Source organism: Strix uralensis, chromosome 4, assembly GCF_047716275.1.
Source record: "Strix uralensis isolate ZFMK-TIS-50842 chromosome 4, bStrUra1, whole genome shotgun sequence".
In the NCBI taxonomy this organism is placed as follows: domain Eukaryota; kingdom Metazoa; phylum Chordata; class Aves; order Strigiformes; family Strigidae; genus Strix; species Strix uralensis.
The window spans coordinates 22,866,025-22,882,906 of NC_133975.1; the positions used below are offsets into that span (position 1 = coordinate 22,866,025).

Sequence of the window (16,882 nt, forward strand, 5' to 3'; positions counted from 1 at the left end):
CTCTCTTTGCTCTCCCTCTTTCTCTCTCTCCCTCTCTCTTTCTGTGTGTATGTAGCGCAGGCGGCTCTGCTGCTGCAGCGTCAGGGAAGAGCTACCGAGAGAGGCTTCAGCAGCTCCCACCACTTTGGGCAAACTTGCCGGTTTACTGCTTCTTTTTTTTTTTTGCTTTTTTTTTTTTTTTTTTTTTTTTCCGAGTGGGAAGCTTCTCAGTTGCCATTCAACATTTTAAAGCACAAGCCGCTCTGCCGTGAAAGCGCCTGATCCACACTTCTCTGAAAGACACAGGAGGGAATACACAATCGCAGATTTCACCCACCGTGGCGGTGCAGATCACAGGAAACAACTGACTGATATAATTTTATTTGCAAATAGAACTCTCTATTTTTTTTAAATCGCGTCGCAGCTCTTTTCCCCTCCCCTTTGCCATTCCGCTTATATGGATGCAATTCAGAATCTCTGTTAATTCACGTGGGGGATCCAGTTACATCTTGTTCCACTCCGGGTATATTTACGAGAGACCAATAATCGCCTTTGGACACATAGTTTTGTTGCTAACCTTTGAACTGAAAGGATCAAGTTCAGATCTGGTTACCTGCATTGGGACGGGAAAGAAGAGGAGAGAGAGAGAGAGAGAGAGAGAGAGAGAGAGAGAGAGAGACTGCAATCTCATTTGTGAATCGCTCTCAGTGCTGCAGATCCAGATTGCTATAACACATGCAGTGCAAATGCAGGTAAGGCACACACAAACTGCGGATGCAAAAACAAACTTGGGACTGTTGTGTGTGTATGTCCATATCTACAGTCTTGCAAATTCTGGGCAAACGGCTTCTGCAGTTTCTGTATCGTTGCTTTGTGACTAATGACCTTGCGCAGAGTTGTTAAAAAAAAATCCGCTCCGGAGAAAGAGATGAACATTTTAGGCGATCTCTGAAGATGGATTTGGGTGCTTTTCTGCCAACCAAAGGGGATATTCTGTGGACTGCTCTGTAATACACGGGGTTCTTCTCCTATCAACTGTGCAGCTACCGACATTATTGGGATTTTTATTTTTTTCTTTATCTTTTAAAATTATTTTTTTAAAGAACTGCCCATTGCTAAGAGGATTTGGAGTTTTCCCGGACACAAGCCCTTTGAATAAAGCGAATCACATTTTTTATTTTCCCTGTGTGTGCAGAGAGGGGGAAGAATAAAGCTAATGCCTTGGTCGTAAACGGCTGAGAGAGAGAGAGAGAGAAGAGAGAGAGAGTGTGTGAATTGTAGTTAACTCTAGTGTCGAAGAAGACGACCTGGGGGGCTTCAAATCGCACAGTGCTGCTCCTGCTTTTATTGCAAACCTTGCAAAGTGATTACAGTAAAATCAGAGAGGAGGAGGAGAAGGGGGAGGAGGAGGAAAATCCCATCCTATCTACCGAGATGAATCTTTAAAAAGCAAAATACACTGTCCCGTGAACTGTAAGTATATCGCAACTGGAAGGCAGGGAGAGCAGCAGGGGAGCCAGCAGCAGGGTTTTGACCACCAATTGCACTAGCCATGAGACAGTAAGTTTCCAGGAACAGAAGGATTTTATAATTGATCACCCGGACGCTCCGCCGCTCTGTTGGGTTATCGGGGGAGTTTATTGGGGGGCAGGTGGGAGTGAGAGGAGGGGGGGGAGGTGTTCGGTGGGAGGAAGATGAGGAAGATGCGGACTCTCCTTGGCTTTGTGCACTGCTGCTGCTGCTGCTGCTTCTTGCTCCTCCTGCCTCCGCCGCTCTGGGTCAGCCTGGCAGCGGCCAAGCAGCTCCTAAGGTACCGGCTGGCCGAGGAGGGACCCGCCGACATCCGCATCGGCAACGTGGCTTCCGACCTGGGAATCGTGACGGGCTCCGGAGAGGTGACATTCAGCCTGGAATCGGGCTCCGACTATCTCAAGATCGATAACATGACCGGGGAGCTGAGCACCACGGAGCGGCGCATCGACCGCGAGAAGCTGCCGCAGTGCCAGATGATCTTCGACGAGAACGAGTGCTTCCTGGACTTCGAGGTGTCCGTCATCGGCCCCTCGCAGAGCTGGGTGGACCTCTTCGAGGGCCGGGTCATCATCCTGGACATCAACGACAACACCCCCACCTTCCCTTCCCCTGTCCTCACGCTTACCGTGGAGGAGAACCGCCCCGTGGGGACCCTCTACCTGCTCCCCACCGCCACCGACAGGGACTTCGGCCGCAACGGCATCGAGCGCTACGAACTGCTGCAGGAGCCCGGCGGGGACGGCGGCCGCCGCGGCGGCGGCGGCGGCGGCGGCGGAGGGGGGGGGGGCTCGGCCTCGGCGGGCGCCGAGAGCGCCCTCTTCCCCGGCGGCAGCAAGCGGCGGCCGGAGGCGGACGCGGCGGCCCGTAGCAGCGTCTTCGAGCTGCAGGTGGCCGACACCCTCGACGGGGAGAAGCAGCCGCAGCTGATCGTCAAGGGGGCGCTGGATCGGGAGCAACGGGACTCGTACGAGCTCAGCCTCCGCGTGCGGGACGGCGGCGACCCGGCGCGGTCCTCGCAGGCTATCCTGAGGGTGCTCATCACCGACGTGAATGACAACAGCCCCCGCTTCGAGAAGAGTGTCTACGAGGCAGACCTGGCGGAAAACAGCAGCCCCGGGACCCCCATCCTGCAGCTGCGAGCCGCCGACCTGGACGTGGGGGTGAACGGGCAGATCGAGTACGTCTTCGGGGCAGCCACCGAGTCTGTCCGGCGCCTGCTGCGGCTGGACGAGACCTCGGGCTGGCTCAGCGTCTTGCACCGCATCGACCGGGAGGAGGTGAACCAGCTTCGCTTCACTGTCATGGCCCGAGATCGGGGCCAGCCCCCCAAGACAGACAAGGCCACGGTCGTGCTGAACATCCGCGATGAGAACGACAACGTGCCCACCATTGACATCCGGAAAATCGGGCGCATCCCACTCCGGGACGGGGTGGCTAGTGTGGCCGAGGACGTCCTGGTTGATACCCCCATCGCCCTGGTGCAGGTGTCGGACCGGGACCAAGGTGAAAACGGTGTGGTGACCTGCACCGTGGTGGGTGACGTGCCCTTCCAGCTCAAGCCGGCCAGCGAGGGCGAAGGGGAGCCGCAGAACAAGCGCAAGTATTTCCTCCACACCTCAGCCCCTCTGGACTACGAAGCTGTCCGCGACTACAACGTGGTGATCGTGGCTGTGGACTCAGGCAGCCCCAGCTTGTCCAGCAACAACTCCCTGCTGGTGCGGGTGGGGGACACTAACGACAACCCTCCCGTGTTCAGCCAGGCCGTGCTGGAGGTCTCCTTCCCGGAGAACAACTTGCCTGGCGAGAGGGTGGCCACGGTGGTTGCCACGGACGCTGACAGTGGCAAGAATGCTGAGATCACCTACTCCCTGGAGGCCTCGCCCCTCTCCTCAGAGGCGCCGGGCGGCATCTTCAGCATCGACCCTGACTCCGGGGATGTGTCGGTGCAGGCGGTGCTGGACCGCGAGCAACGTGACACCTACGAGTTCCAGGTGACAGCCCGGGACAAGGGGGTGCCGTCGCTGCAGGGCTCCACCACGGTGGTGGTGCGGGTGGCGGATCGCAACGACAATGAGCCGCGCTTCATGCAGGACGTGTTCACTTTCTATGTGAAAGAGAACCTGCAGCCCAACAGCCCCGTGGGCATGGTGACCGTGATGGACTTTGACAAGGGCCGCAATGCCGAGCTCAGCCTCTCCATCCAGCCCGGCGACCATGACCAGGCAGCCGGCATCTTCTCTATTGAGAACGACACCGGAACCATTTTCTCCACCGTCTCTTTCGACCGGGAGCAACAGACCAGCTACACTTTTAAGGTGAAGGCAGTGGACGGGGGCGAGCCGCCACGCTCTGCCACCGCCACTGTGTCCCTCTTCGTGATGGACGAGAACGACAACGCGCCCACGGTCACTTTCCCCAGCAACAGCTCCTACACCGTGCTGCCGCCTTCCAGCAACATGCGCACTGTGGTGGCCACGGTGGTTGCCACCGATGCCGACACTGGTCTCAACGCCGACCTCAACTACAGCATCGTTGGGGGCAACCCCTTCAAACTCTTCGAGATCGATCCAGCCAGTGGCGTGGTGTCACTGGTGGGCAAGCTGGCTCCCAAGCACTATGGCCTGCACCGACTCGTGGTGCAGGTGAACGACAGTGGGCAGCCACCCCAGTCCACCACTGCCCTGCTCCATGTCTTCGTCAACGAGAGCCTGTCCAACGCCACCGTGGTGGAGAGCCAGGTGGCCCGCAGCCTCCACACACCCCTGGCCCAGGACATCGCCGGTGACCCCAGCTACGAGCTGAGCAAACAGCGGCTTAGCATAGTCATTGGCGTGGTGGCCGGCATCATGACCGTCATCCTCCTCATCCTGGTGGTGGTCATGGCCCGCTACTGCCGCTCCAAGGGCAAACATGGCTACGAGGCCGGCAAGAAGGACCACGAGGATTTCTTCACCCCGCAGCAGCACGACAAGGCCAAGAAGCCCAAAAAGGACAAGAAAGGCAAGAAGGGCAAGCAGCCCCTCTACAGCAGCATCGTCACCGTCGAGGCTTCCAAGCCCAACGGGCAGCGCTACGACAGCGTCAACGAAAAGCTCTCCGACAGCCCCGGTATGGGGCGGTACCGCTCGGTCAACGGCGGCCCGGGCAGCCCCGACCTGGCCAGGCACTACAAGTCGAGCTCGCCGCTGCCCACTGTCCAGCTGCACCCGCAGTCCCCCACCGCCGGCAAAAAGCACCAGGCCGTGCAGGACCTGCCCCCGGCCAACACCTTCGTGGGCGCCGGCGACAACATCTCCATCGGGTCGGACCACTGCTCCGAGTACAGCTGCCAGGCCAGCAGCAAGTACAGCAAGCAGGTAAGAGCGCTGCGCCCCCGCGGTCCGCGCACCCCCCGCGGAGCCCCGACACGCGCACACACACACACACACACACACACACACCCCGGGTGGGGGAGCGGCGGTGTCCGCCTCCCCCGCCTCCCACAGCGGCACAAGCAGACACGACCGTCAGGTTCAGTGACCCGTTCAGCCTGGTGTCCCCCTCCCCCCGCAGGCAGTCAGGTGCCCGGACCAACAACACAGCACGCAGGAAGGAGAGTCAGAAATTTTTTATGATTATTATTATCATCATCATCCTTCCCTCCGCTTTTCAGACCCGGCATCCAACCAGCCCGTCCGCGCAGCCGCACCGACGGGGGCGCCGGCGGGACCACCCCGCCGAGGCGGCGGGCGCGGTGACCCCCCCGCAGGCGCAGCGGCAGCCGGCCGCGGAGGCGGGGGGCGAGCCGAGGACTCGGTCGCCAGCCCAGACAGCGAGCCGTAAGGCAACCCGTGATGCCTTTATCAGCCGCTCGCCCGCGGGGCACTCCCGGCGGTTGCGGGGGGTCGGGAACCCCCAGCCGGCGGACCCGCGGTCCCCCCTCCGCCCCCGTGGTCCTGCTGCCCCCCCGGCCCCGCCTCCAGCCACCGACCCCGTCGCGGCGGGCTCTTCCCCCGCCGTGATGCTTTCCCGGCCTTAGAGGCGGTGAGCTCCGACTGAGGAGGAAAGTTTCGCCTCGGTAACCAGGTGTTTTGGGGAAAGGGGGTTTCTGCCTGCCAGCCGCTTCCTAAAGCTGTGGGTGAGAGTGGATTTGCAGCCGCTGCGCTGAAGCGTTAATGGCTGTAATTACCAGGCCTTTCATTAGGTCCAAAATGCTTAAATAATCTAGAAAGCCTATCTGCGGGCTAATTTACACCACAGAGATTGCCCTCATTGCAGCAGTTGCTCTGAATACACATAAATGTTAGCGAGCTTAGAATCGCATCCCAGTAAGTTTTCATTGCTTTTTTTTTTTTTTTTTTTTTTTCCCCTCCCCTTGTATAGCACATGAAATTCATTCATTCAAGTTGAGAGGCCCTAATTTGCCAGCCTAGCTGCTGCATAGCTCTATCTAGAGAGAGTGTCACTGCTGTGAGACCCCTCGGAGTGAGGGGTGCCTTCGGAGTGCTCCAAGTGACGGGCTCAGATCTCGGCTGTGTTGGTGAAGGTCGGTTCAGTGAAGCTCTGATAGACTAAAACTGGTGCTGGGTGGGACTTCTTTGCAGTCCTTGAAATAAAACAGGGCTAGCACAGAGGAGAACGAAGCGTCTGTCTTGTTTATTTTATAAGACACATATGTAGCCTGAACAGAAGTCACTTATCTTTGGGGGAGTACTTTTTGGGTGATAGTAAAATGAGATACTTAACACCTGGTGATTTCCATTACATCTTTCCATGTAAGATAATATTCTGAATGTTTCCTCAGCTACAGTGCATGTTGCACAAGAATCTAGAGATAAATGAATACTGATTCATGTACATACAGAGCCAAGTCTGGAAGAGGGAAATACTGACTAGTCTGACAAAAATGCTTTCTTTTCAACTTATTAACATGCAAATATGGTACACTATGACTTTTTTTTATACTCTGAAACGTCTGCTAGTCTACTACAATTGAAGTTTTACAATGTGTTGCCAGTATTTGCATTCTGCTCAGAAATACTTAAAATACTGTAAAAGAAAATGAATTCTATGAGCCACTCAGTCTTCCAGATCACCAAAACCACTGTGAGTGATGTACTATCTGCCAGTATTTTTGTGTATGTTGCTTTACAAGTGATACAGATTTATAGAACGTTTGACACAGTAGTTTCTGGGTGATACATTTCATTAACTCTCTCCTGGAGAGTACATTACAATTTCAGTTTGAAAATTGTCTGTATAAAATACAAAGAAAGTTCCTAAGGTTCCATCTACTAAGGCTTATTAAGCACATAGTAGGTTATGCCGTTTTAGTGAACACTGGAATAACAAAGTAGCAGTGGAACATATGCTAATCAGATACTACTTCTTTCTTGCTGCTGCAATTCGTCTAAACATAGGAATTATAAACTGTCAAAGAGTAATTTATTTTCAGTGTAAAAGAATAACTTGCATACTAAGTGTAGGAATGGTAAAGGATTCCACCTAGTCATCCACAAATGACTATTTTGCTTGATAAAAAAAAACTTAATTAAGATTACATTACAGAAATATGTTTTGAATTAACATTTTTCAAGTATATATTTCGACATACAATACATTAGAAGACTTCTTAGTAGAAGAAAATAGCTTTATTCCACTTTTACTTGCAACGATCAAACTGGAAGAAGTACATGCTGAATTGCTCCATTATTTATCTAGTTTGTTACAAAACAAATTTCTCAGTGTTGATAGTTTCCCTGGGCTAAATGTTTAGTTTGTTATTAAGGTTAGTTCAGTTGAATAATTTATAGCCAATATTCTAACGCCTCGTCTTTTTGCTTTTGAATATGTAGAGAGTTTTTGCACACTTACAAAGCATACATGTAAGTTAAGGAAAGCGTCCAAGAAAACAGTAAAGGTAGTGCTAAATAACAGACTTTATAAGAGAGACTATCAGGCACAAAACTTCTGTTACCACTTTCCTATGGGTACTTGCCAGCTTGTTGCTGCGTGACATTTATATAGTTTTGTTCACGCTTTTGCATAATAGCGGGGACATTAGGACTTATTTGCATAAACAATATGTAGACTTCTCACATCTCAAACATTGACAGTGGAGCATTTCTCAGTTTATCAGGCAAAACACATGAGGATTTTTAACACCCAAGCCACGTGGAGCTCTTGTTCAGCAGCTTGTTTAGAGAGAAATGTGGGGCAGTTGCAGTTAAAAGGGTTCTGATGTGGTGTGTAACAGATTGTTTCATAGTTCAGCTGTACATGTGAAATAGAACCAGTGGCATATTGACGTGACCATAATAGGGAGACTAGTTGAAATCTCTAAGGCTGCCTTTATTTACTCATTGTCAGTTCCCTTTGTAGTAAGGAGACATTAGAAGGTGTATAAAGTTTTAGAACAAATAAGTGGACACAGCAGAATGTACCTGCTCTAAGTTACTGGAGATGAGAGCAATACTAATTTCCCATTAGTGTAATTAGAATTGGTAATTGATACTTTCGTATATCTACAATATAGCAGTCAGGAAATAAAGTCTCAACTTACATGACCGACTGGTGTACTCCAGCGAATGCAAGTTGTTTTCATTCTGATTATTTGATACTTCCTTTTTAAGGCAATGCATTGAATTTCTTATATGAGTTCCCAAATGCATCTTGTTTGATACAGGACTGTATAGGAGAATTTCAGGGGAGAAAACTACAAACAATTTGCAACTCTCCTCCTTCTTGACATCAGGTGTTTTGTATAAAGTTTAAAACTGAATTCTGTATTCAATAGACTTCTGACATTTCACTGTCACTTTTTTAGAAGATTTTTCACAACTCCAATTCTTGTCTTATTTACCATGGTATTACTCTGAAATATTCTTTTAGCCTCCCATTTATCAATTATCTCCCATTCAGTAAAGCACTAATATATCTACTTAATGGCAAACAAATATTTAAATCACTTAGTATTCCATGGGCCTTAATCACTTGTCTAAAGTTAAAGCTGCACAGAAGTGTTTTGTTGAATGTGGATGAGTTTAAGCAAGTGTTTTTCTGGATCACAGATTTAAAATCTGAACCCTCCAGGTGCTGCACATTGCCTGCAAGGAGCCTGGATACTACTAATTTCCAGTAAAGACAGCCAAAGATAAGGAAAGCTCAGTGCCTAAGAGGAATCACTTAGCAGCTTGGAGGGTTGCATCCTTAATCATCATTCTAATAATAGATTTTAATTGTAAATAATTGTTTATTTTCTCATGTTAGTTACATATATAGCTTTACAATATATGCTGTTTTGTCTGCTTTGTTTCACAGTGCAAAAGAGTGGCATATGAGCAGGTTTATTTCACTGGAACTTTTAATCACAAATAAGAGATTATCATGTTAACAACCACTGTTTGAAGAACAGGCCTTTTAAACCCTGTTTATGTGTTTACATTTTTTGGCCATCATATTCTTATGGTTTCTTTTTTGCTTGGTCTGCTCAACAATCCAATTATTGACTACTTAAAACACTGTAGTTGTGGTGGTGTTTGTTTTGGTTGGTGGTTTTTTTGTGTTTTTTTTTGTTTGTTTGTTTAAGAGATATTGGTCACCATCAGTAGAATCAGCAGAACCAGTACAGGAATTTCTGAGTGGCATTATTTCTTTGCTTGGGGTATTGGCTTCCTGGTCAATTCTGTAATCCTTCATGAATTATCCCTATACCATTTCTCACTGGAAATGTACTGTTTAGTGAAGAAAAGTGTTTATCATACCACAGTGTGCTGACACACTAGTCAAAAGTAGATTCATTTCTGTTAAGTCTTATTTCAGGAAAGTGAAATATGTAGAAATTAATTTCTGAAAAAAAGTCATTGTGCGGTAGCCAGTTAATTTGTTTCATAACATTTCAAACATTAACCAGTCTGTTGCAATGTAGAAGCTTTTTGACAAGTTAGTTATCATGTGTTTGAATTGTATTGATAAACTAAATGGGTCAATTTCCTCATAAATATGCCCATATAACCAGCAACCTTAATAGGACCCAAAATTCGTCCATTAAGGGGGCAACCAGTTTAACCACGCAAGAAAGCATCATCCTTTTTTTTGCTTATGTACAGACACACACATACACACACACAGACTTATCTCAAAGACTGCTTTTTATAATCAAAAAGCAGCTCTCAACAATAAAGTTTTTCACAACTTTCAGCTAAGCAAATGTCCTACAGTAGAATAATCATAAAAATAACATTATTATGGTAGTACTAAGGGCAATATAGAGGAAAAAAAATGGAAACTTTAAGTATAAATGTTTATATTGGTGACTTCTTTCATACATTTAACTTTAATACTGTTTGGTGCAAAGTGTACAGAAGTGTATTTCGATTTTCTGTTCTCAATTTGCATTATATTAAATACTTTAAAATTTGTTTTTAAAAGTGACCCACATTTGACCTTCAGTAACAAATTATGATGAAAGAGGGGCTAATTAAACATTAAATAGATGGATTGCTGATGCTTTAATTATCTTTATTTAACAAAGAGTGTTCCACTGGTAAGTGCAGCCTTTATTTTTTCCCTTTTCAGTAAAATCATCTTGTACAGTGTGCAAATGACTAAGTTACTACTGAATCATTCTGCACTCCCAGGAGATTTACAGAGCCAAAAGGGACAGGATCTGAGTAAAGGAGGATTCATGCTCTGAATAAGCAAAGAACTGTACTATTATAGGCAAGGGGTAGCAAGAAACATCTTTAAAAGGACAGAATCTGTGATTTATCAACTCAGACAGCTCTCTGGCATTGTACGTACTGATATGAACCTGGATTATAACCACGGTTAGCAGTTTGACTATTGTGTGTCAGTCTTTGTACTGTAGCAGTGTATTTCTGAATGTGTTTCTTCTTTCTTTCACTCTTTTTTTTTTTTTTTTTTTTTTTTTTTATGTTTAGTTGCCTTGTTTTCTAGTATTTGAGATATTTGCTAGTTTGACTGTCAGCTGTGTTTCAGAGAAATACCTGTCCTGGAGTTTCAGGCACATTTTCCCGTAAGGATTTTCTTTCAGAAGTTTTAGAAGGTTTATTTAGTTAGTGATTTGCTGGGCAACTTTGAGATGTAAAACTTATCAAATTGGTTTTGCATTAAAATATAAAAGAAAATCAACAGACTTCAGAAGTAGTTAGCATTGTACTTATGAGTCAATTAACTAAATCCTTCATAAGCACTGTGAACTCTTCACTATATTTGCTGAGCATTTTAGTATTTAATTACTAATCTTAAGAGGACACATAATTTTCATTTTCTTTGACTATATATACAGGAAATATTGATACAGACATATGAGCAATTCAGTACAGTATTTAGCAGGCTGGTTTTCTAAGTTTTCTAAGCAAATCTGCTTCCAACAGATATCTAGAAACTGTTAAAGCTGCAAAACAATTTATTTTTTTCAGTCTTAGGCTGCATGTAATATGTTCCATGTAATTTATGTTCTACATTTCTCTTTTTTAAAAAAAAGTATTATATTTTTAGGTGGTTTTATCTCACTGTGTGCTCAGGCAATGAGATTTCTGTAATTTATCTCCCCTGATTTTTCTTTCCTAGAAGAGTAGATTTGTTGTCAATCTGTTACCATATTTTGGACTTTGCTAGCATATATTAGATATTCATTTTAATTAAAAAGTAAAACAACAAAAAAATAGAACAACAGTTACTATCCAGAATCAAATTTAAATTTAATGTTATTATTATTTTTGTATATAAATTTGCATTATTTACATTTCTTAATCGATCGTAAAAGAAAATGTCGACATTCATATGGATGTATGTCAAGTTTATTGACTGTGCAGTTTAATGAAAAGTGTTTTGCTAATGTGGACTGTGCGATTCAAGTTATTCTAACAGTGTATGCTGCAAGGCCCAGTAGCAGTATAAGGAGATAAAATATTGTTATTAAAAATATTTTAAATAATTTTCTTTCAGTTGATCTCGCAATAACCAGTCCTATCAAGCCTTGCTAGCTTCCTAGCTTACAAAAATCATGTCGCTAGGTAAATAGTAGAAATGAAATTCACCTATATCCTGTATCCTTCTATGTTTTTTCTTATTTGTACTAAGTTACATGGTTTGACATTTTTAAATCTTAATGAAATGTAAGTAAAAATAATTTGTGAATCTAAGGTCTGAGAAAAAAGCAGATGAGGTAAAATTATAGAGTCCCTTTGAGTTTTGACTTCTATGAAAAAAACATCTAAGGAGAGGGGCGAGAACATACACATATTATGAAAAAGCTAGGGCTGACTTACTGTCTTCTATATACTTCAGGCAACAGAGACCTCTCAAGGTCACTTTTATTTTGCTATTGTGGATGACAAAATATCACAGTAGTGTTGGAGTAACTAAGGTTAGTTGGGGCATCTAAAATGTGATTTACAACAACAGAAGAAGACAGAGGAGGATTCAAAACTATTTAAAATATTTTCTTATTTTAGTGCAATTTCCTCTATAAATATTTAACTGAGAGCAGGTCATGAACAGATGTCAAAATCTCAAAATGTGATTATACTGAGTCAGGTTTCTGAATGATGTCAGTGACACACATTGGTGTTCAACTGTGTGGAACTGTGCTTAACATGAGTTGTTTGCTCACTCTTATAAGCCCATTTTCACTGACAAGAGTTGTGAAATTGCAATTAAGAGCAACTTTTGACTGTATTCGAAACATAGGGAATAAGTTTGATATATGAGCAGTGTGGAGGAACAACTTTATTGTTATTTTTTTGTGGAAGGAGAAGATGGCAAAACTTAAAAGTTTTGGATTTTAGAAGTTAGAACAGAAATAATATTCTGGCCATGTTTAAAACTGAAAGATATGTAAAAGTCATGTGCTTTTTTTTTATTGTTTATATCAATCAAATAATCCTCTCATTTAGGTAACACAGCTGTTTTGCAATCAGCTTGTAAAACGCTGCAGCATAACCGCAAAAGTATAGTTTAATTTTACTCAGAGTGGATCACAAATGACTCAATTTTTAGAAGCTGAAGAAAAGCATTATGTTTGTCTTTCAAAAGTTAATTTACCTTATTAACTACTGACAAGAGTGAGTATATTTTTTAAAGACAAATATTGTTCCGTCAGATAAGTTTTTGTAACAGATTTTGTGTTATGAATCAAACAACCTAATAGCTGAGTTTGTAATCCTTCAAGGAAAGAAATGTGTTGTTGGAAGTAGCATTCTTGGAGTATTAGGAAGCAATAAAATTAATATTTATCAAATTATTTGATATAAGGTCTTTTATTATCTACAGATAACAAAGTCAAATTATGGATAATGTAAAGTCATTTTTTAAGACTAGGTACAGAAGATAGGTACTAGCTGACATGCTGAAAATCATTCACAGAATATGTGGTAGAACTATAATACAGAAATACTGATTCCATCTGCCAAAAATTCAGAGATAATTTTACCTTGCAGCCTTGTCTGAGCCAATTCCTTTATGGTATCACATTGTAAGCAACAAAATATTTGTCACCTGACAAGATAAGAATTCCTGCATTACATGGTCACATGATGAATATGGACAATTCTCCATAAACTACCTGAAAAGTAGTTTCTTGACTGGGGTTGTGGCCAGGAAATGTGTCTTTTGTGATATGTGCCAAATGTTTTCTCTGTGGTAGCACTTCTCAGAGAGAAGTGAGAGGGGCCACCATAATTTATTCTGTCTATCCATGTATAGATGTCAAGGACTTTTCAGCCCTGGAGCAGTGTAAAATATGAGAAGTAGCCCCTGCTTCCTTTGGATACCAAATCCATGTGAAGCAGAATTGCTTTAACACATACTCAGAGACTTACCCTAGGGGAAAATATCCTTTATCAGGACAATACTTTTACAGGGATACAACTTGATGTAGAATTGTGTTTCTGAGTTCAATGTTATGTGGAAAAATTAACTAAAGGAAATTATGGAGACTGTCATGGTGTTCTGGGTGTGATTCAGCTGACTAAACATATACATCCTAGTGTCACTTTAGATACCCTGAAGTTTCTGAGATATCTGCACAGAGTGGCACAGACAGGGTGTATGACGCAAGACCTGGGTGTCTTCTGGGACACTCTTCTGTAGCTGCAGCTCAAGGCCAAACAAAACAGCAATCACTAAATCATTTGGTTTACTTAAAGAAACAATAATTAAAATAAAACCACTCTGTGAATATAGTGCACTTTGGCAAGGTTGAAAATTATTTTTCTAGTAACAACTTATGTTCGGTTTTCAAATACACATGACTATTAATAGAATGTGCATGTGCAGATATATGTTCATATATATACTAATGTTAGGTTAACAAGTTATTTTTGAATTGACACAAACTGTTCCTGTTTTCACAGAAGCAATACTAACAGCAGTCAGCTTAAATGATTTTCCATTCATCTTCAGACCTCTCAGGCTGATGTTTATCTCATGTTAGGTGAAACTACGCATAGTTCCACAAAAGTCAATCAAATTTAACTAATATCAGTCGCTGTAAGTTAAATCAGGTGATACAATATTCAAAGACTGCTTTATATTAAAACAAAATATAGATACAGAAGACCAGTTTATCAGTTTGGATATTATGCATCAAATCTTAGCATCTTATTACCACCTATATACATATAATTTGCAAAATAACGGAGTAGGTTTTCATCATGTATTGCATACAAATATAAAATTATCTTTGTAACAGGCTCTGGGAATGGTGTGGCTTTAATGACATTTCGAAAAGTATGATTTTAGTATTAAACACATTCTTACTAATGGTACAACAAGAGTATATATGGCAAACTACGTTTGTTCAGTTAACTGACAGGTCATGGTGTTTATTCATGGAGTTGTGTGTTACTCCTTGTAGGCATACTTACAAGAAAGACTTTGTCTCTCAGATGAAATCTGGATATTTGCTTAGGCAAATCTGTTTAATTTATTTGGGAGTCCTTTTTTAAACACTATATTAACAACAAAAATACTTCAGTAGTTTGCAAGAATGGAAATATAGATACTAAAACAACAGCAAATTAAAATATTAGTTACTTTACCTGGCCCCAAGATTTTCACAGTGAAATTTTAAGTCCCTGTTTTACTACCTTTGCTGTTCACACCTTTTATGTCTGCTCGTTTCAACATACATTTGGTCTCATTCTCCATCATGTCACTCCTGTTCTAAGAGAAGTTACATAGTCATAAGATTTGAGTAATGAAATGGTGAATCAGTTTCCTTATCTTCACCCATGTGTTCTAAATTGGTTATAATAACATAACGTGTGCCTTGCATGATAGTGAGAGAGGATATCCATCATTCTGTTGAATCAGAAAAATGCTATTTTCAATGAGCATGTAATTATGTTCCAGTTGCAGCACAAGTTTACAGGACAGTAACTGATTTCTTTGAGAAAGAAGTATTTGTTTCATTTTCAAGTAATGTTGTGTGTTCTTTTATAGAAGGAATAATTGCACTAGAAACTAGAAATCTCTACTTAAGACAGGTCACTAAATATCCAGCAAATGAACCTCAGCTCAGATCTTGGGTAAGGTCTGTCATATAGATTTAGAAAATTTACTCAGAAGGCTCCTCTAACTATATACTGATGGTTTTATTCTATTTACTGCAACTTAAGGGCCTGAATCTATCACCTTATTTTAATTGATTTTTTTCTGAATATGAACAAAATTCAGCTATTTCTAGAGCAGGTGTTAATTCAAGTGACAGCAATGGGTGTGAAACAGAGCAGTACCCGTTTTCATGGTGGCTTTCAACTATCAGTGTTTTTCCTAGAAATTACAGCACGTAGTCTGGGTCATGTATTTTACCCAATTTATTACTATATACATATAAAATAGAATATAATAACATAACTGAAATATCTAGCAACAGTGCAGATCGGAGTAGTACTTTACAGGAATGACAAAGAACTACCGCCGAGGTGCAGGAGGTGTTTCATCAGGATGTGGGTTTATGTAATGGGTGGGTTCATTCACTAGGTTCAGACTTGATGATGGCAGCCCCTTTGAGCAGATATGAAACTAGTATAGGTTGGTGCAGTGCAGTAGCTCATCCTGTTTAAATTCTCCAAGTCCATATGTGGAATTATATGTTACTAAAAAAATTGCTGCTTGCGGTGTCTATATGTGCTTTTTTCCATGAATTTAAGAAAATACATGGGAGAGTTAGTTTAGAAGTGAAGGAAATTTTTGTAACTGTTTGCAAAATGACACTGCCTTCACTGTTTTGCATTTTGCAGAGATAACTGGACACTTACATAATTTGTCCTATCTTTTTTTGTGCAACACTGATTCTTTAAATATTTATTTGTGAAATGTTGGTAGTATTCTGGATCTTTTTGGTTGTTCTTTAGTGCAGAGGAAAAGATAAGCAACAGTGTGAAATTCCTCTGTGCAGAATCAATTAAGAAGATTTTGTTTTTGTTATACTGTGAAATATTTTATCACTTTTGCGACATACACAGAGACTGAAGGATGTTATATTCAATTGGCCCAGACACTGTTGAACGAATTGAAAATTCATCTTAGACTTTTTAGTACTGAATATTAGTGCACCTTTCTAGGAACCTTGAATGCTAAATTTATGTATTTTTTCTTTACTAATGCTTAATTAAATATATAAAGTGTCTGAACTCTTCAAATTATACAGTAACCTTCCTGGAAAATTAATGTTACAGAAATATGAAAGGACTGGCTAAAGCATCACTCTATCAAATGTTTCTAAAAGGCTTTATGTATTTATAAGACTTCATGATCTACTGATGATGCAAATTACTAAGGATAAAAGAAAATCCATCTGTTATCAAAGGAAAAAAATAAATGAAATAAGTCCAAGGATTTGAAAGACTTAGCATTAAGGACTAAGAATTCATACTTTGTGATGGGTTTATAGCAATTGACAGTAGGAAAGACTTCTTTTTAGCATTCACAATGTGGTGGGTTTTTTTTTAATTGAAAGAAGATGACTTTGGCATAAAAGCTTCTCATGTAACATATCCTGTTTCATTTCATAATTTCGTATTTGTCACAGAAATGTCTCAATTAAAGTACAACCTACAACATTTCATGTCACGTTAGACATTACTAGTTTTGTTATTATTACCCTTACATTTAATCAAATTGTCTGTAGCTAAATAAATAGCATTTCATCAAGAGCCGTTGGTTTTCAATCATCTAGGAGACATTACTGACATGAGAACAGATCTAAGGCCAGTGTCTCTGATCTGCAACTAATTGTGCACTGGTAATAGTACTGCCCACAGGCAAATCTCACTCACTGTCCTGATCTATGATAGATTTTCCTGTACATTAATATTAAATCAGATGGATACATTTTGTAGTACTGTTACAGGTACCATCT

General features: G+C 42.5%; 1 protein-coding gene across 4 annotated transcripts in view; it reads left to right on the forward strand.

The window, feature by feature from the left end:
- Positions 1-158: 158 nt before the first annotated feature.
- PCDH7 (protocadherin 7) overlaps positions 159-16,882 on the forward strand; it is a 303,573-nt gene continuing 286,849 nt past the window's right edge. For 3 of the 4 annotated variants that reach the window (XM_074865955.1, XM_074865956.1, XM_074865957.1), the window contains exon 1: positions 159-4,868. In XM_074865955.1, the coding sequence (XP_074722056.1) occupies positions 1,674-4,868 (3,195 nt within the window). In that variant the 5' untranslated portion in view covers positions 159-1,673. Of the gene's footprint in view, positions 4,869-5,874; positions 6,114-16,882 lie in introns of those variants that run through there. The other variant, XM_074865958.1, reaches the window with a different exon arrangement.